Genomic DNA, 20,921 nt, shown 5'->3' on the forward strand with positions numbered 1-20,921 from the left:
GTTGCCTATGCGCTCATGGTATACTCTCAACACAGCTATCACCGTGCGTCTTTTAAAATGGAAGTCGGGTCCTATCAGTTTCAACTCAGAATCCTCTAGTGACTTCTCAGCTTGCTCTTGGTAAAAGCCCTTAATAATGGCCTACAAGTCCTGTGTGTCAATACCACCTCTCTGACCTCTTCTCTCATATTCTCCTCACTCATTGGCATCCCGGCTCTTCCTCAAGGATCTCAAGCATGTGGTTTGACCTCATGGTCTCTGCAGTTGCTTTCTCTTTGCCTGAAAAACTCTTGATATAGAAAGCCCCACAGTTTACTCCCATTGGGGCCATTGCTCAAATGTTACCTTTTTATAGAAACTTTTTCTGTCCATCCTACAGAAAGTAGCAACCCATACCCATATCCTACCCCCCTTAATCTGCGTTGTTTTTCCTCTGTGGCACTTTGAAGTATCTGACATGAAATTTATGTATTTATTGTCTATGTCCTCTCATAAATACGGAAGCTTCATGAGGGTATGGACTTCATGTTGTTCACTTCTGTATCCCTGGCATGTGCTTTTTATTCAATAAATAGCAGTGCGTGAATAAACCATCTTTGCAAAACATGCTCCTACAGGCCAAATCTCCCAAAAAGAAGACTTTGAGGGAAAAAAAAATCTGAATATTTATTTTAAACTTTAACCAGATTCCTAAATGACAAGAGTAGAATTTACATTCTGACTTGAGAACTCTCCTTGGGTTTGCTACATTTTTTTTTTTAATAACTAAGAAATGAAATGACCTTGAGTCTCACTCAATGGCTCTCTCCCCCTCTCCTTCTGTTTTCTAAGTCCTAAATCCATTGTGGGTACAATAGCACTTATAGAGATTCTAATATTTGGGAAGATTACTGAACATCTTAGCCTTTCTGGTTTGCTTAGACCATATGATCTATTGCCCTTTAATAATATTTTATGGCTTAAAAGATCATGTGTCTGAGTTGGTAAAATCCATGTTAATATGTGTAAGACTCAGGATTAAATCAATCCATAAAATGCCTATTTGTAACCCAATCTACCAATTTCCTTCCTGAGGTAAATAGTAATCAGATTAGAAACCTGGTGTTTTCACTGGGGAAGAGAAGACATAATTTTATTTGAAAGATTTTCTCTCTCAGAGGTGACCTAACTTTGTGATCCAAAATCATTCCAAAATTGAAAAAAAGGTTCAGCTAACTCTATTCCCCTGATATATTTTGTTCTTCACAGTGCCCTTTGGCTTCCCAATTTAAGTAAATGTAATCACAATGGGTCTAAGGCTCTTCTACTCAAAATATTCTTGACTGGAGAATGAAAACCACTTGAGAGAAGCTGCCCTAAAGGTCTGCAGATGAATTTTTGAAAAGTTAAGGTGCAATGCTTATCAGTGTCTTCCTGGAAGGAAGCCTGTGCCTCTTTCTAAAGTTATTCTGTTGCCAATGTTTTGCACAATCAATAGCAGCAAAGCTTCTCCTCTGCCAGAGCTCCTAGGGAGCAGCAAACACATCATTTATGGACTAGACCACAGCACCTGGATGTTGGTGTCATCATCTCTTCACCCCCAAACCATTCTACCCTGAGTTCTCCCTTCACTGCGTTTAAACATTTCTAAGCTCAGTGAGGAGCATTTTTTTCAGAGTAAAGCTTTGTCTACTTGTGACTGAATCTGTTTCCTATTTCACTTTTCTCTCTCTCATTCCAAAGGAGACACGATAGAAATGCTTAAAAATACAACGTACAACAGCTCATTGGGTGAGAGACTTAGAAACTCTGTGACCTTAGGGTACTGTCATGTCACCAGCGCGTTCAGACTGACATCTGAACATCCCACATCACACAGGGGTTGTGCTTTGAAACAATAAAAAAGAGAGAAGACAGTAACAACCACAAAATGCCTCCATATACACGACAGGCACCTCAATCAAAGCCCTGGTGAACATTCTCACAGAGATTGCTTAAAATTCCAAAGCACACCCCTCTCCACTGGTAGAACTGCAGGCTATCACCGAGGGCACACCATTTCCCAGCACTTGACCTTGAGTTGAAGCACCTGGTAATATGGCCTTTCTTGTTTGCTTATCATTTTCCTTTTTACCTTCTCTATCTTCCCAAGTTAAAATAGTGAGAGAGCCGCGAGAAATCACCAAGAGTTGCTTTAACAATCTAATAGTTTAGATAATACTGCATCTTAAGGAACACATCCCTCCGTCATAGGAAAGGAGGAGAGGAGGGAAACAAAATCATGACAAGGAACCAGGAGAGCTGCCAGGAAGACCGAGAGGCGAGAAGAGTTTCCGTGTGAGGAACCTGGAAGGTTCAATGCTAAAACTTACACTGAAATTGCCAGAGACATAGGTATTTTGGCCTATTTCCTGTCACAGCTATTATTCTCTTTGTTCAGTACCAAGCACTAAAACTCATTTTGGAATCATGGCGGCCAGGAAAGGAAGACGAGGTGACTCTAGGGGAGAGAACAGAACTCCCCAAGTGGTGAGGATTAAACTTCTTTATGAACTTCCATAGCAAACTTTGCCAGTAGGATGTGTGATTGGGGATGGCCAAGTAGATTTCCCCCATGATGTGACAAAGGAAGCGAAAAAGAAATGAAGGTTACCAGAAAACAACAATAACGGCCCCAGAAGGGAGTAGCTTTGTTCTTGGTCTCATTTACCTTTCTGTCTACCAGGCTTTACCCAAACAGGGTTATGCAGATGATTCTTTCATGTAAGCAACAGAAAGCAAGAGGTCAAGGAGAGGTGTGAGCTGCCCAGGTGCCAATGACCAAATGGACAAGCCTGGCTTGGAGAGAAATCAAAGTCACAATATGAGAGGAATTACATCTTGCTCCCATCTCAGTGAGAAACAGTTTCATGCAGAGGCTGCTGCTCAGTAGGAATTCCTGGGGTCTGAAATTGACTTAACTTTTGTCTGCCTCTCCATAAAACACCTAGCACCCAGGACCACTAAAATCTACCACAAATGGGAAAGTACCCTCATTTTCTGTATACCGTCGGCAGCTTCAGTCTTACGCAGATATGGATTTTGTCAAGCTATCCTTTCAAGCTATGCTTCAGGTTATCTTCTTCATTTCTATTATAATCTTGATACTGAGCACAATAGCTCCATGGAATAATTCTGTTATTTTATGCCTTTATGCCCCCACGAATCCTCTTATCTCCCCCCACCCCAAAGACTATCGCTGTAGCATAACAGGGAATGGTCATCTCATGGGATTATGATGCTCTACATGCTCACCAGCGGTTGGCCACGTTACATCATTGATGTTACAAGCACCACGACCCATGTGTCTGTAATGGCACTCATGTGAAGGATGACGTCACTGTGGAGTCAAGATAGAATGACCCTGACCCCTCTCTTAGTTTACTGTGATACCATCATGATTTCATGTGGCATATGGAAAATCGAAAAGTAGAGAAAGGATATTTGTAATTGGCTGAATTCTTAACTTTGACCTTAAGGAAGATTCAAGTACCCTCCTCTACATCATCCCTCTACATGAGAATAAAACTTACCTCCTCTCTAAGCCCATATTCTTTCCTGAAACCAGGTTCCTGAAGCAGCCTCTGGGAATGACTACACTGTATAATTGACTATATAGAGGATTTCCCACACCCATCTAAGGACCTTTCCATCTTCCTACTTCCTGTCCTGTCTTCCCTCTGGGGACAGGATGATCTAACGAAGTTAAAAAAAATCCACATCGAGGTAAGAAACTTCGAGCTCTTTTACTGTTCTTGGTATAAGCAGAATGCTCTCCGTACATGAACTAAAACCAGTTCTGTGGCAAGATTAAACTAAAGACACTATCCTCTTTGGAAAGACTAATAATAACTTCCTGAGCTTGGTATTATTCATCAGTGAACAAGTAAACTGCAGGAGAAATGGTTGCAGGGTTCCCTGGGTTCAGGATGCTTAAAGAATTAACTATTATAATCTTGGGGCAAAATCAAGATTTCGTAATGATTCTCAGGAGACCTTTATTGGTCTTTGCAATGCCCACACTTCCCTTCTTCATGCTTTAGGCAAGCAATAATGATTGTGCATCTAGGGGTTATAGGGCCTTCCTTCTGAATTCATTGTATATGTGAACTTCCATATACTTCTACTTCTGTTTCCTGAACAAATTCATGCCTTAATATTGGAATCGGGCTTGGTGTGTTTGGCTAAATTATAGGGGTACCCAGAAGAAGGCTCTTGGGGGCTCTCCCCGGAGGTTCCCTCCTGTGGGCTGACCAAAACTGCTGATATCTTTAGAGTATGTTGATTTCCTCACACACACATTCCTGAAAACTTTCTTCCCCATGTTAACACTTTGCAAGAAATCCTCTGCCTCAGTTTTCCTTAAGCTTTTTATTTATGTGGGTTACATGCCACATAAAACATGTTTAATAATAATAAAATTATTCACATTGCCTTACTCTACAAAATTCAAAGACATTTGTCTCGTTTGGCCTTCAACTTTTCCTCGTTACAGAAACTTTTCTACCTCTCTCTCATTTTCAAAGTTCTTGCCCTGTTCTTACCTCTTTGACTTGTCTCTGTAGACTCATGTGGACTCTGGACTGTGTGTGTGTGTACGGGTCTACAAAGAAGACAAATTTCCATGGGAAAGATCTGGATAAATCAGCTGCCTGGATTTAATGATTTTTCTCCACTGTTAGGTGCTTAACAAAGGGTGAGGGTGGACAATTCAGGTAGCATTACCCAGTGAGTTAGGATGAGGGTTGGAATTTCAGACAACCTTTGGTTCTGCCAAAGAATTTCCTAAATAACCTTAGTTTTGACTAATCATAAAATGTTGCTGTGCTTCAAACTTTTCATCTGTAAAATTAAAAGGTGATCATATTTTCGTGCCAAAGGAGGCTATGTGGAAGAAGGGGTTATGGTAAATTATCCCACATTCACAAACCAAGGAAATTTGATTTACTCAGAATGTACCATAGGCTAAATATGGTGGCCAACTAAGTGGGTTGCTGGTGACCCTAGAAACTCTATCCCCCAAGAAGCGGGTAGCAGGCTAGAAACTGCCATAGCTCAGGTCATTTTTACATAATTCAGAATGATCAAGCAAAGACTCTTCAAATTTCTGCTGCTCCATTTCTTGTGCCTGTTACCAAGAAATAACCAAGGTAATTGCCCTGATCAGTGGAGCAATGTAGTAACAAAGTTGTTCTCTCTTCTGGGATCCAAAGTACCCAGGATGCACAAGCAGACTCTGTCCTCAGTCATTAAAGGACAGTGGGGCTGACGGAGCTAGGCTTTTTGGACTCTGGCTTGGAAGCATTAAACACTATGCACATGTTCAAGCTCTGTGCCCTCTGAGTGTTATGTGTGCATCATTCAGGACATAGAATACTTCCGGATCTCTAGACTGAGAAAGAACAGTAAGAGAATGTCAGAGATAGTAAGTGGATGAGGGAGACAAAGCTGTATGAGTCCTGGTTGTCTTCCAATGACATTTGCATCAAAGAAAGGGTATTGTCAATATTTCATGTTTTTCTCAGTAAGAATTCTATCTGGATGCTTCTCTAGTCTCCTTTCTTCCTACAGACATGAAGTCTTGATATTTTCCCTGCTCCTGACCCTGGAAGAAGAAAAATTTGTGAATCTCCCAAGGCACATATTGCTATTCCTGTCCCCAGTGAGGATAGACCTCTCTACCCTGCTCATAGTGTCGTCAAGAAGAGATGTGGGCACATATGGGTAAGTATGTATCTAAGTAACAGGACTATCTGTCCTTGGGGAGACTGGCTTCTGCTTCTCCATCTTCCTAGCACCGATCCATCAATAGGACATGAGTTCCACACGAATTCCACAGGGTAAAACAGGGACAAACAACAGGACAACTAGGTTATTCCATCACAAACAGAATGCTCCTTTCACATAAAGTCTGGATATTCTGTCAAACCTTGAGCTGTCAGTGGATCCACAGGCTAGGTAGAACAAGAGAGAAAACACTAGCTTGATAAAGCAGAATATGTCCATCCAGTTCTAAATGAGCGCTTTTATCTCCCAAGGATGTATCCCTGTTCCTCCACAAGGCAATTGAAATTGGCAATTTGGAATCTGTTAGAAGTGTGCGCACACAAGCAGTGTGTGTGAACTGGGGAGGTGCACACGCACTGAGGGAGCTCATGGCAAAGAGATCAGATCAGGTCCAGTTGTGCTGTCCAGGTCACCATGTGGAAGCAATGCAGAAGTTACTGAGGGCACAGCTCAGACAGAGGCAGCACTATGGCCCAGACCGTGGTTTACACATGGTTCTTGTTGCAGCCAAAGGGAATATTAAAATAGCCCTTGAATTCAAAAGAAAATGATAAATTACAATGTGACCGTGACATTGGGAGTTAACTACACAGACTATTCTGAATACGACTGAGGTTTCAGGTAGGCATGCCTTATTTATTTTTTGAAACGTCCCCTTTGGAAATAGATAACAACCTTATCTAAGAGAAAAGGCAGCTCAACACATTTCACATTCCTGTGGCCACATTCCCTGAAGCTCAACTCCTGTCAGATCTCAGAGACTGAGAGTCTCTTAATACGAGGACAGACAGAATCACAGCCTGGTGGCTTAGATTCTGTGGGGAAGGGTGGTGTGACGGGGTCGCTTCCTCTCTACTCAGGTGAGGATCAGGGCCTCTCTGGGTGCTGTCGTCTGAGGGACACGCCTAAGCACTGGCTCAGGCCTGACATGCGGCCTGACTGCCTGCGGACATTCAGGATCTCATGGATGTGGTTGGATCCAGGTTCCGCACTCACCACTGGTGGGCACAGTTACAGCTGAAGGCAGGTATGATGTGGTTCTTGCTTTCCTGGCAGTGCCCTGGGCAGCTGTTCCCTTTCCTGGTATTTTTGACATTGGAGCAAACAACTTCCAGTCCACACATGAGCATGAAGGTGGTCCCCAGAAGGGGCTTTAAAAATTTTTCTTAAAAATTTGTTTCCTTTTCTGCTGCATCTCGGGTTACAAGTGAAAATGGGGAACGGCAGGTGTAACTCTGCCCTCAGTCCAATACCCTGGAAATAAGCTCCAAGTTTGCGTCAGCTTTCACTCCCGGGGACTAAAGGAACAGACATCTGGAAGGTCATCAGCTTTCGGTCTTGCCCTTTTCTGAAGCTAGCATCAAAAACCAGTAATCAAGGGAGACCCAAGAGACTTGGGTGCAGGCTCCTGGCTTTGTGACATGAAGGGAAACTCCACTGTAGACTTCCTATCCTTTTCCTTCCTCCTACCCTTCCTTAATGTCTCAGATATTTACAGGGAAAAAAATTGACATGAACCTCTTGGGTAAAATTGCCTCCTGGATATATTATGATGTCCTGGATTTGTTTTCATTCCATTGGTCTAACAACAATTTATGAATGTCCATTATGAGGATGGCGTCTTCCTACCGTTCTACCTATTACCAGACAATTTGTTTCACTGGGGTGTGTGTGTGTGTGTGTGTGTGTGTGTGTGTAAATTTTTTAGATGAGAAATGAAATACACACACACACACACACACACGCACAGAGGGGGATTTTGCTCTAAAATGTTAACTACCCCATTTCCAGGAGCAGGACTATCTAGACCTAACAGGACTTTCAAGAAGAAAAATTCTCCCTCGAGACTTACATTTTAATTTTCATCAGGGTGCCTCCCAAGTTGCCACGCTTTGCCCCATCTTGCCAACCACAATGCCTCTACCTCCCTCCTGTCTCAATGAAGAATGGACTTTGTTCACTTTTTTGAAGAAGAGACTTGTCAGAGCCTGTAACTTATTTGAGTCCAGTTCTCTATAGTATGCTTTAAATTAGCACACAATGGCAGAAGATGCCTCCCAAAGGAGATTAATTCCTGACCAATGACATAATGAGATTTACAGACGAAGTTGGCCAGGGGAAGGAAACATTATAAGTGAAAGAAAGGACAGTACCAGCTCCAAGAGGTTCTTTTGGGGAACAAACACAGGCTCGCACAGACTACAAGGAATAAGACAGACTGTTTAGTGGCATACCACAGAGGCAGGGGGGACGTGAATAGGGCTCTGGGAATAAAGGAACAAGAGAGTCATATGGTTAGAGGTGATGTTGTCTTCCTCTAATGCAATGAATCCCTTCACATTTAGAGAGAAAGGATTGCGTTAGAATTCTAAGTCAGCTCATTCAAATTCTAGCCTGCTTTCACTTGCAGTACACAGATCAGAAACAAAGTGCTCAATTATTTCAACACTCAACTTCCCTTTGAGGGAAGTAGTCCTATAGACAAAGCCTCAGATATGGTAAGAAGACAAAGAGTGCAGGAAAGAGAGATCACCAAGACAGGTCATGAGCAGCACAGTTTCCCTAAGTCCTACTGGACCTACTTAGGGTCCTACTGGACCACACTTAGGGTCCATAAAACCGTGTGATTACTGAGCCTGAATTGTGACAAGATCCTTCTGGTACGCAAGTTTCAAAAAAAAAAATGGCTACAGATTGCATGAAAACCACATCAAGGCCAGCATAGGTCAGGTTGTTAGAGACTCAGTCCAGGAGTGAAGTGTCTGGAGACAAGCCCCACTCAAAGCATCTGAAAGCTCCTGATACCTAACAGGTGATCAATATCCTCCATAATCTCTCCCTCTGCCACTTATTTCGTTGGTATGCATGTAGTATTCCAAGTACTACTAACCATAAAACAGCCACAGAGTAACTTCACAGAGCAAGGCAGAGCCTCAAAAAATCCAAATTCCCATTTGAAATAATAGTTAACATGAACATGTATATATTCAGCATATTGCTGTAATTGTAGGTAGGCGCAGAAATACAGAAATGTGGAGGGACTGATCCTTAGGTTTTACTGCAGATTCAAGTATCCTGTGGGCAAAATAAAGTGACTTCTTTTCAATTATAATTTATAATACCAAATATTTACAAGTACTTTCCATTTGGAAGATACACTGGTAGGTACTACAGGAGATAAAAAGATGAATAAATGCATGCCCCCTGACCACCACAGGGAGTTTGTAATCTAGCAGGAGAGATGAGATGTATAATTAAGTAACCATAAAATAAGATGGTCTGCAACAGATATCACTAGAGAGATACAATTAAAGTGCTATGGACATTCACAAAAGGCATATTTGTAAGTTTTTCTGGATGAAGGAAGGTAGACATGTGGTACATTTGTTCTGTTCTTTGAAGATCTGTATATAGAGAGATGGATATTATGCAAGAAGGGAGTGAGATGGGAGAGAGGGAGGAGAGAATTTGGGGCAAAGGAAGCAGTTCAAGAAAAAACACATGGGGGAAAAAGTCAGTATCGGAAAGGTAAGACAAAAATGTGTGATTCAGCTTATCTGCTGCATAGGCACACACACTGGCAAATTACAAGAAGTTATTCTCCCTGCTGGATCGTGGGAAGTACAGCCCATTGGAATTTTTTTTTTCACTTGGAGAATGGCATGATTTAATAGGAAGTGAATACTGAGAAGAGATTCAAATATAAAAACTTAGAAAATGCTAAAAGATATTGAAACCATCCCAACTAGATGGAAGGACCTGAATGAAATGGGGAGATTGGGAAATCCTTGGGGGCAAGAATTTACAGGCTTTCCAGATGATTAGCTGTGTAAGATGAGGGAAACGGAAGAGGCAAAGTGTATGGAAAGCTTTAGTTTGTTGACAGAAGGAACAGTGGAACCATTAACCAGAAGGGGGAATCTGGTGATTAAGTTCGTTTGCAGGGATTGCCTTGGATATTTGACTCAACAAGAAACCATCCAGGAGGTGAACGGAAATATCTGCATTAAGAGGAGATGAAAAGGAAAGTGTAGGTGAGAAGATTTGGAATTCATCCCCGGAGAGTCGTCAAAGTGGTGAAAGAAAGAAACATTGCTACAGATGCATGGCGATAAAGAGGGCGAGAGGGTCAAGCTCAGAACACCATGGCAAGTCAACGCTGAGGGCATAGGAGGAAGAGCAGGAACCAGCAAGAGAACACAGAGAGAGGACCAGAGGGCTAGGATTAAAGCCAGAACATGCTGCCTCCCAATGGTAAATTTAGGTTAGCAGTGGGGGGACAGGGTCATTGGATTCTGTAACAAGAAGTTCACTGGAATGTTGCCAGAGCAGTTTCGGTAGAGTGGCAGAGTGTAGCCCACTTTTAAAGTTTAAGCCATGAGCATTATTAGGTGAGGAAGTGAAGAAAGACGGGCTACATTTTTGGGATGTTTGGAAAGTGAAAAGATAAAACAGAGGACAGGAATCCAAGAGTTTAAACAGATGGAGAGATTTGCTTTTAGAGATGGTGGTAGGACGGGGAGACTGTTAGAGATAGTGGTAGGCACATGTGGAAGAGATGAAAAGCCCATAAGGGAGGTACTGCTGGCTGGAGCGGACCTCAGGACGGGTCAGAGGGTAGGCATCGGAGCACCGGGGTGAGGAGCACTGGGCTGAGAGGGAGGATGGAAAAGACGAATGAAAGACAGCAGAGATTTAGAAATGGAGAGGACTGGTCATGTGAGGACTCAAGAAATCAGGTGTCTTTTCTCAGCAATGCAGTAGGAAAGACCGCGTGTTGGGAGACAGGAGTTAAGGATGAAAGGAAAAATGGAAACCAAGTGTCACAACCACTTGGCAGATGGGACATGGAGTCAACACTGGAGAAATAAAAAAAGATGTCCAAGCGGGGTAGGGTTCAGGGGGCACGAAACGGACGGCATCTGTGCCCTCGGCACAGGTGGAAGACCCTCCGTTCTCACAGGGGGAATGGATGACGGGGGTGGGGGGGGGGATGCAGAGTTGGAAAAGCAACCGGGTGTGACAAGGCAAGAGGCAGAAGCCAGTGCTGCGGAGAGCATGGGGCGATACCAAAGAGGTGAGGAACTTCAGCCAGAGCAGTTGATGGAGCAGAACAGCACGGGGAGCGTGAAGGGAAGTAGGTAAGATACAGAAACTGCAAGGTTGTGGTCAGAGAGAGAATTCAGAGCTTCAGACCAGGAGGTGGAATGATTCAAAAAAAAAAAAAAGAAAGAAAGAAAGAAAAAAAAAAAGATCCAGGCCTGGCTGTGAGAGGAAAAACTGAATCTCTGTGGTGTTTTTTTTTTTTTTTTTAAATCACATAATGGAGAATATCTTTGACTCACACCCTGACACCAGAAAAAATTAAAACTTGCATGTATAAATATACTGATTTATGCATATCTATTTATACAAACATAATACATACATTTAAATATTTGATACTTTTGCATTCATATATTATATGCGAGTATAATATATTCCATTGGGAAATCTTTTATATTCGTCACAGTACCAGCCCAGGGGCATCGTTTGTACTGCTCAATAGATACTGGTTTAATTGAAATTAACATATTTAATTAGAGCTTTTATTTTTGTCTCCTGCATAGTACTGGAATCTGCGTCACCCCCTACATCATAACGCTATTAAAATAATTAAAAATAAAGAGAGTTCAGGTTTGAAGTGTGGAAACCAAACCAAATCTTGAAAATAACCGTTTTAAATTGGGCTTCGCGTTGCGCTTTTACCCTTAATCCCTGCGCTGAGTTTCCATTTGTTTCCATTGCCAGAACACGGATTCTACACACCAGAGTCCCAAGGCTATGGGGCATTCTACTCATCCACTCTGCTTGCCACCTTCAGTTCTCATCAGGAGTCCTCACCCCTGTAATCACACCAGCAATTATGTTTTAAAGCACAGAACAGTGCCAGAAACTCCCTGCGATGAGCTGTGAGATGGATGCAAATGGACATCCTGGCAGAGAAATAGGGATGGTTTCTAACTTTTCCCACTTATTCCCAGTACTGCTGTCCTAACCCATCATTCTTTGGACAAAATTCTTTTTCCTTGCTTCAATATTGCAAATTAGAGTCTTCAGACTTCACTAATGTCTCCAAGGCATGGAAATAGCATTGGCTTCCATTTTTTTTTTTTTTTTTTTTTTGCAGGGGATAGTTTTTTGTCATGAGAATAGATAGGTGTAGATACTTTAAGTGATAGAATCCACAGGGCTCTGGTGTGGTTGAGTCAATGCGGTTGACATGGGATAGAGGTGGGATGCATTCAGATATCCTGTGATGTTATATACTCTATTGGAACCCCAAACTAGCATGCAATCCTAGGTCTCGACTGGCATTAGACATGTTCAGACTGATGAATCTACATCTTAGTGATGTCCCAAATATCTGATACGTCTAGGAAAGAACTGCCCACTGGTTAAGTAGCACTTGGTAGTATGGTGGCTCCTTAACAGTTAGTGTGCGTAGATATCACTGGGCACCCCCTATGGCAGTGAGGACACACAGAACATAGAACAAGTGCTACATTGGAAGAGTAATTGAACCGGGACAGAGGACAGATAAGTGCAGTACTTTTGTCATCTTACCACTGATTCGATTTGATCGTTCTAGCTGCCTACTCAGTCACCTATACAGGAGGAGAAGCGCCAGCCTTCCATTTTCTACAGGAAGACTCACAGTTGTTCATCTGCCCAACAAGATAATGAATTTAAGATTCACAAACTACACACTCATGTGACCACTTATTAAAAATAATTCCTAGCTCGGAGTCCTGTTCTCACAACACATGAGCCTTAAATAAAAGCAGGTGGAAGATGAGATGGTTTAAATGTCTTTATATTCTGGAACCTGTGTTTTGACTCCCTTCTCTGTTACTCTCTGTGTTCTTTGCTCTCTCCCCCTTCTCTTGTATCTTACTATCTTCTCCTGTATTATCGTCCCAGGAAAAGAGATGAGACTCCTAATGTAAACTAGGTGTTTAAATGTATAAATCCCTAATATGGCTTAATATGTCACCCTTCCTGGGACTGTTTTCATTTAAATGACAGACGAGCAGCTCAGGGCTAGAAGAGTACGTCTGTGTAGGAAGCCAGTAGTTGAAAGTGGGGTGGGCAATGAAAAGGAAAGGTCCTCTCAGGACCTCTGAAGCCACACCATGGATCATATACCATTTGTAAGGCCAGGCCCATTCCATTAGAACTGTCCACTTTTAGCTGTTCATCATCCACAATCAGTTCCTTAGACAGAACGGAGAGTCCCTGACACTCAGGTGAAGAAAGCAAACGCTCTACCGAAGTGTCTGGCGGTCTACTGAGCACACATTTCTTATATGGCTTTGGGCTCAGAAAGCACAGAAGTTATGGCCACAATGGCTGGAAATGCCCAATGCATTCACCAATGATGCAGCTGCATCATGTATGCACACACGGGAATCACTCCTAACACACCAGACAGACACACACAGGGTGTCAAGCAACGACAGGGCTTTCTTAAAGAGAAGGGGATTAAAAGAATACAGTGAGTTCTGGAATAGCTTTTTCCAAAGGCCGTTGCCCAAACCATCTGGTTATTCTGTCCCTAAATCTGGAACTAACTAAACACCAAACAAACAAACAAACAAACAAACAAAAAAAACAGAAACAAAGAAACCCTAGCTCTTAAGTGAGATGTGCAGGTGACCAGCACGCTGCAGTTTTGGTAATAGTTTCTTCACCTCCCATGCGGAGAATTCCCCCCTTGGGCAACTCCCGATGGCCACGGAAGACTGGGCGGGTGATATTCACCTAATTGTATAGAAGACTCCTATTTTATCACATTACACATGCGTTTGGGCACTACTGACACCACCAACACTTAATGGAATCACTTGGGATTCTTTTTCCCCCAATCACAACATGGCTGTGGCCAGGACGGGGGAATCCACATCAAGGAGGTCTCCCACGTTCTGGCTGAGGATACACAGTGACATACTTTGAAATTACGAGATCCACTGCACATGCATCACTCTGAAGGGTGTGCGCATTCTTGACTCGGGCAAATTCAAGGGGCACGTTAACTGAGGTTGGTGGCAATGCTAACATTTAAGCATTGCCACTGAGAGGATACAGGATCAGAGCCACCAACCCACTTTCCGGTGGAAGGGAATGACAGAGGACACCAAAGATAGAAAGCATGGATTCTGAGGAAAATTGGAACAATTGGTGCTCTCGAGGGTGTCTGTGGAATCTCAGTTTTGGGCAGATTGGGTCTTTGTCCAGGCCCAGTGTGGAATGGATGGGGCTTACTGCTGAATTCATCCTCATGCAATTTTACTGGCTTGTTATTTTGGAATGAAGTAATATCTAGAACTCGACACTGCTTGGCCTTCCCTTCTTTAAGCTTTCTTGAGCAGGCCACGAATACTTTATTTGGTCCCAATTCAAGCATCCAGCTGAAGAGAAGTGACCAAGCGGCCCAACGAAAAGGTTTAGAAAAATGAAACGATCCAGCTGACAGCTTTCAATGATGGGAGGATAGGACCAAATATGATGTAACGTCTTGCGTAAACGGATTTGGACATTTCATCCCATGGTAGATAGAGAGAGGCTGCCACCCTTCACAAAACAAATAATCCAGTGAAAGAAACTCTGTTTGTCTGGTTAATAACCCAAGGTCAGGTTATGAATCCCTGGCTCAAGGCAAATAGCACCTTCCTGAGGGCAGAAACGAGGACAGGACAAAATAAAGTCACTATCGGCACCGTCCCTCACATACCCACCCTTCTACATCTAAAACCAACTTCTGCAATCTTTCTATGGGCAGATCTGGTCATCTTTTTTTTTTTTTTTTTTTTTTTTTTTTTTTTTTTTTGGAGCAGATCTGGTCATCTTTTCTAGAAAAGCATGCATATTTGTAAGACATGTATCCAGTGCTGCCTCCCTGTCACCAGATATCACATGCTTCAAAAAGTAGACTTTGTGGGAATTTTCTGGGTGTGCTTGCAGTGCTGATACCTAAGGAGTGAGGGAGGGTGTAGGGAGGTTGCCAGCACTCAGGTACTAGGAAGAAAAGAATTGGCTTTGATATGGTTGTTAAACATCATAAGGGGGCTTCTGGGAGATTTCTCAGGACTGAGCTTCCTGAAACCTCTCGGCCACATCAGGATTGAGGGTCAATTTGACCTCAATTCTGATTTAAGCCCTTTTTTGGAATCTTTCCTACCCTAGGTGCCGACAGGGCAAATGTGGTGTCACCAGCTTGACTCTGCATGGAATGCTGGTCATCCGCGGTCTACCTAGGAGACAGGAGCAGGACCTGGGTTCTGCTTAGGGCCAAGCCGGACCCAGTGCCAAGCCCAGGCTGATGGGCACGGACACTTCTCACAGACCAAGAAGATTGGTGAGGTGGGGAGGCGTGGGCACAGATTACTTTTCCCTGGCATTTTCACCACAGTGGCCTCCAGTCACATACACTTTTCCCCAGACGCCCTGAAGCAAAAGCCATACAAAACAATTCCCCCAATGGAAAATGAAAACCCATAACAAAACACTTTTCCCCTCTTCATTCCCATCCCCACCCCACTCCCTCCAGCCCGACACCCTGAATACTCACAAGAGAACACTTTATCTATACAAAATTAATTAGAAAACAAAATATTTACATATGAAATAAACACCATCTTGATTTCCATCACCAGTGGAGACCGACAGAGCCCCCTTTGTTCTAGATTGCTGTTCGCTAGGTTAGTTGGTTTGGTTTTTTATTTGAAAGGGGTGAGGTAAGAGGAAGAGTGAGGGGAGGATCCCCTGACCTCAGACAGAGTCAGGGTGAAGCGATGTTTATATGGCCCTTCTCCTTCTTCCTCCTGGAGACGCCTCACGCCCTCTGTCCTCTCTCTCAAAGTCTCTCCTTGAATCTAAGGTAAAGCACTCCGTGCTCCTCTCTCCAAATCTGTGAGAGGTTCAGCCCCTTGCCCCCAGGTTCGTTTTAGAAAGAAAACATAGCTTTACAAGGCCTTCAGTTGGCTTTAAAATGAAAGATACTGAGGTAAAAATCCAGGAGGAGGACAGGGGACAGCAGTCAAGGGCAGGGAAGGAGGAAGGGTGGTGAGTCAGGGCAAAACAGGAAGGCAAAGAGCAGCCCTGGAGGGTGTGACTTGAAGAGGCATGGCAGCTTCCTTCCAGAGGAGGATGAGCACCTTTCTGGTTTATGTGTCCTGTGTGCAACATGGAGATCCTGCAGTCAAGCTTCCAAACAGACCCGGGGCTCTTTGGCTGCCAGCCTGGGTAAGGGGAGGAAGGCAGGACAGTGGAACGGACCCACAGGACACCCCCTCCCTAAGTTTCAGGACCGGCAGTGACGAATATTCATTTCCCTTCTCAAGTTTCCAAGTGAAGGGGGGCACTGCATCTGCCAGTACCCTCATCCCTGGAGTTTTAAATATATATGTGTATATATATATATATATATATATATATATATATATATATACACACACACACATATATATATTTACATATATATTTTTATTCTTGAATGGTACACCTGGGAGGGAAAGAAGGTTCTGTAGGAAGGTGGAAGGGCTTCTACTGAGAGTGTTCACATTGGGCTCAATGCCACATTCTCAGGGAGCCAGACCCAGTGGGGTAGTGGGGGAGTCCCTCCCCTCCTACCCTCTCCACTTCCAAATCTCTTCCCTTCCCTCCACGTTTCCTGAGCTGTACTCACAGAGCAAGCTCATGCCATTTGACTGTCTGTTCCAGATCAGTTGTGATCAGTTCTGGTGGAGCAAGCTCTCCTAGCTCCAGGTGAAGTAAGAAGGGATCAAAGCATTGAAAACATCCCCCTCTCTCACTTACCCGACCATAAACAACTCCCCTATACTTCAAAGCTTTACGTAGCTCCTCCCCAAACCTTGGCCAGCGTCTAAAAAGCTCAAGAAAGCTTTTATAGAATCTTTTGCTCTCGAGTGTGGGCAAAAGAGCTGTGGCTGCTTCCCATTCCCTTCAGCCTTCCTGGAAAGTTCTCGTTCAAAACTGGTTGAACCGCAGAGGAGTGACTTTTGCACCTTGCTCTCGTAGGATGGTTCGTCACCTTTTTGTCTAGACCGCATCATCGTCCATGTCAAGAACTTCCATTCTCCTCACTCAGGAAGGGTGGAGGGGAGAGACAGCCAACCTTCAGGTAGCATCGAACCATCTCTGTTTGTATATAAGCCAAAAGAGGCACACCGCTTCGAGATGTTGGAAGAAACAGCTTTAGGAGTCCAGGTTGCCCTCTCTACATTTCTAGGCCCCTGACCACATGCCCGTGTAGACTACATGCACGTACAAGTGTACATGGCCATACACGCACATGTCGTCCATCTTCTCTTGCCTCTAGTGCACCACGGAACATGGCTATGACGTGTTTTCCGTCACCTACCAAAGACCCTTGGTTCCAGTTCACCACCACGGAGTCTCGTGGAATTGAAACATTCTTTTGGCTTATATATAAACACACATGGCCTCCTGCCCTCTGCTTGGCACATGATCCCTACCCGGATGCCACCTAAGTGACAAGAATTTAGCAAAAGCCTCTTTGCATTCACGGGCAGTATGGCAAATGGTCTCATTTGGGTGCTTTTGCCTTCTCACCTAAACATCTAGATCAGTTTGGGAAGAGCTATCCTGCGCTCACGTGGCCTCCTTGTATCTCTCTCCCTGCTGCACTCCAAGTTGGGTGGCAAACAGTCCTTCCGTGCTCCAAGGAAGCCTGCACGCAGCCACCTCCTTTCTCCACTCTGCCCTCCCGTGCTGAGCGAGCCCACCGGATTCCCTCCCGGGAATGGGAACGACTGACAGATGGAGAGGGAGGAGAGCACTGGAAAGGCAGGGGAGGGCTGGGGCTGGTCACCAGGGTTGCCCTCTTAGAAGGAATCAGAACTCCAGGATTCCGTCAATAAATGAAAACAACAAGAAAGGAGCAAATGGGAACCAAGTTCACCCCCGTCACCCTCCGTGACATGCGCACCACACGCCCACGGCCCCACCCTCCCGTACCCACCTTAAAACCTCTCTCTTCCCTCACTCAGACATCAGACTCAATACTAGAAAGTTTCTCATAAACATGCCCATTGCTGGAGCCATTGAAAGCCCTGGGGTTTTTGTTGTTAGGCACACAGGGGTTGGACTGGTTCCCTATACAGATGTCTTTCTGGAAACGGCCTGGCACAGCCCCGTGAAGGGCTGAGACCACCGGCTTGTTGGTGACAAGGGCCCGGAAGTCTGGCCTGGCTTTCGGCGCCCCCGCCACCGTGGGCTGCCTGAAGAAGTAGGATTTGCTGCCATGGAGCAAGCACTGGTCGTCCCCAAAAGTGGGGATGAAAGGGTTTTGCGTGACCCGGTCAGGGTAGAGCGACTTGCTGAGCATGTAGCCGCCGCCGGGGTTGTTGTGGTGGTGGTGTCCAGCAGTGGGCACTGAGGACTTGTTGTTGGCAAAGGTGCTCTCGCCAGCTGGCATCTCAAACATGTGGGCGTAGGGACTCCCGTCCAGGAAGCGGCCCTTGTCTTTCAGGCTCACGCTGCGCGGGGCCAAGGCGGCTTCTTCCTTCTGCAGGTCCACGAAGGTGTCGTAGGAGTGCTGCCGACGCAGCTTGTTCCGGGTCTTCTTCTGGGCCTTGGAGTTGGTCGGGCTCTGGGGGTACTTGGTGGTGGAGGCACTGGACGTCACCGCCACAGGGGCAGCCGGCTGGTCCAGCTCCTGCAGGGAGTTGTCCTCGCTGATGTCATACAGGTTGCCTGCCTTCTTGCAAGCCTCGCAGCGGATGCATGCCTGCCTGCCCGAGTTCTGCCCGGCCACCGACGCGGAGTAGTTGTGCAGCTTCGACGGGCAGCTGCGGCAGAAGTTGCCGCCGCCCGAGCGGTCCTCCCAGTCCACGTTGGCCAGGTTCTTCTCCCAGGGAGCCGGGACCCCGCTGACCACGCCGTGTTTGTCACCCGCCCCGTGTTTGAGGTGAGACCTGTTGGTACAGGGCCCTCCTCCGCTGACCGAGTCGCGCTTAAAGTCATCGCCCTGCTCCTTGTAGATATCCGTCAGGTCCACGTGCTCCCAGTGCGGGGAGTTCTCCTTGGTGCGGAACTGGTCCAGGTAGAAGTCCCGTAGCCCTTCCTTGTCCCTGAAGTAGCGCTTGTGGTCCGGGGAGCGGGGTGGCCGGCGGCGGTAGGCCAGCTCGATCTCGTCAAATTCCCGGCGGGACTTGGCCGAGGCCGGCCGCTTCTTCAGGCTGTCCTTGTATTGCTGCTTGCGCCGCTTGGCGGCATTGCCCTCGATGTTTCCGTAGGTGACCGTGTGGGTGGAGATGTCAGACACGTCGGAGCGGATCAAGTCATCGTGGCCACTGTAGCGGTCGCTCTTGAAGGAGAATTTGCCGTACAGGTCGCTCAGCTGGCTGTGCTTGGAGGAGGGGAGGCCAATGTCCAGGGGCTTCTTGCTGATGGACCTCGGCTGCGTGGTGAAAGGCGGGTTGTCACAGTCGTAGAGCCCATCGATGGAGCTGGCACTGCCGATGCTGTGGGGGCGGTGGTGGTGGTGATAGTGATCCTGGTACACGTTGCTGTCCTTCAGCTGCAGGTTGCCAAAAGTTCTCTCCACCTCGCTGATGTAGTCGCTGAAGAGGTTCTCCTCGCACGGCGGGTTGTTGTAGGATTTGCAGTCAGAGTGTGTGAAGCTGCGGCGGTGCTCGGAGATGTCGTAGACCGATGACTCACGCCGGATGAAGTCCAGGGCGCTCTGGGGGGAGCCGTTCACACCAGACAGGTTGGCCATGTTCTTGGCCGTGCGGAGCAGGCGCAGGATGTTGGAGTGAGTGTTGTTCATGGTTGCGGTGGGGGAGTTCATCACGGACTGGCGCTCCTCGATAGCCACCCCGTGGATGCAGCTGTAGATACCCTGCAGCAAGGAGAGGATGACATGCGTCAGGTCTCTGGCGAGGCTAGAAATGCCCACGTGGAGGACGCTCTCCCCTCCACCGCTACTAACTGCCTCGCTGGATTGAGAAAAGTCAGGCATGAAACGTGGCACGGTCTTAAAACTCATAGAATGCTGTGGCCAGAAGCTTGCCTGATTTATCACCTTGCATTTGCACAAGATGAGCCAAGCTCAGTGGTCTGGCTCTCTGAGAGGGGACACGGTCACTCCAAGTGACTTGAGTAAATAGATTGGAATCGTAAGACATGACATTCTATGCCTCGACTCTACCATCGCCTTGCATTGACTTTTCTTCCTGTGCCTACGTTTTCCCATCTTAAAAATGAGGTCATGATATCAGCTGATCGCAAAAATGATTGTCAGCTTCCTGGAAATCGATAGCAATACTCCCCAGGTGCGGGGGCTGTTCTGCCCAGGCTGGCCACCCTTGACTGGTGGTATAGCACAGGGGAGCTCAGAGCTCATAACAGCCACTTTTTTTCCAGTGGCTTTTAGGATTTTGGTCACTAAATAACAGCTGAGAAGTTCTCTTCTTGAGCCAAGCATGAACCAAATTCACAGAGAGAGTTAGGGAGCCCTGGGGTCAAAGAAGGATTTTTCTCCTGCTGTGTCCTACACCGTGGGAGGGCAGGATTGGGACAGACAGCAAGTACTAAGTAGGGACAAATAATTCCCTTGTTGAATCCTCTCACTTATTCTCTCTTTAGCTCCTAGTTTACACTTTGTCACTTCTTATACTTTGTCACTCACTTAATCTTATCATACATAATTAATACTGTAACAAATTAGTATTGATTGAGAACTCCTTGTGTACAGCTCCTTGTTCCAGGCCTTGAAGAACACCACCCAGCCCAGGTAATGGGTTGGGTTCAAGTCCCAAGTCAGGGGAACCTGCTAATGTCTCGCTCCCTGCCTTGGAAGGTGGACATGTTTGAAACCTTTTTCCCTGGCAAGGGAAGTATGTGAAGAGGAGGTGGTTTGAATTGGGTCTTGAAAACAAAGGGGATTAATTTGGGAAGGGCAGTTGCCCCAACAGATGGGGATGAGAGCAGAGAAGATTAGAATAGAGAATCACAGCTAAGTGGGGAAGAAGAAGGGGTTAGAGGAAGTGAGCCTCACCATCCCAGAGGGCCATAGCAAGACCTAAGAT

General features: G+C 45.6%; 1 protein-coding gene and 1 long non-coding RNA gene across 2 annotated transcripts in view; one reads left to right on the forward strand and one right to left on the reverse strand.

Moving 5' to 3' along the window:
* The first annotated feature begins 1,828 nt into the window (after positions 1-1,828).
* LOC128316357 (uncharacterized) lies at positions 1,829-15,914 on the forward strand. Its single transcript, XR_008300122.1, has 3 exons — positions 1,829-3,744; positions 5,572-5,742; positions 15,031-15,914. It is a non-coding gene; the product is annotated as an uncharacterized LOC128316357 (long non-coding RNA).
* The window catches only part of GRIN2B (glutamate ionotropic receptor NMDA type subunit 2B), a 421,692-nt gene continuing 405,048 nt past the window's right edge, over positions 4,278-20,921 (reverse strand). Inside the window, exon 15 of the mRNA XM_027035607.2 lies at positions 4,278-19,732. Coding sequence (XP_026891408.1) covers positions 17,873-19,732 — 1,860 coding nt within the window. The 3' untranslated portion in view covers positions 4,278-17,872. The remainder of the gene's footprint in view (positions 19,733-20,921) is intronic.

Source organism: Acinonyx jubatus, chromosome B4 (genome assembly GCF_027475565.1).
Source record: "Acinonyx jubatus isolate Ajub_Pintada_27869175 chromosome B4, VMU_Ajub_asm_v1.0, whole genome shotgun sequence".
In the NCBI taxonomy this organism is placed as follows: Eukaryota; Metazoa; Chordata; class Mammalia; order Carnivora; family Felidae; genus Acinonyx; species Acinonyx jubatus.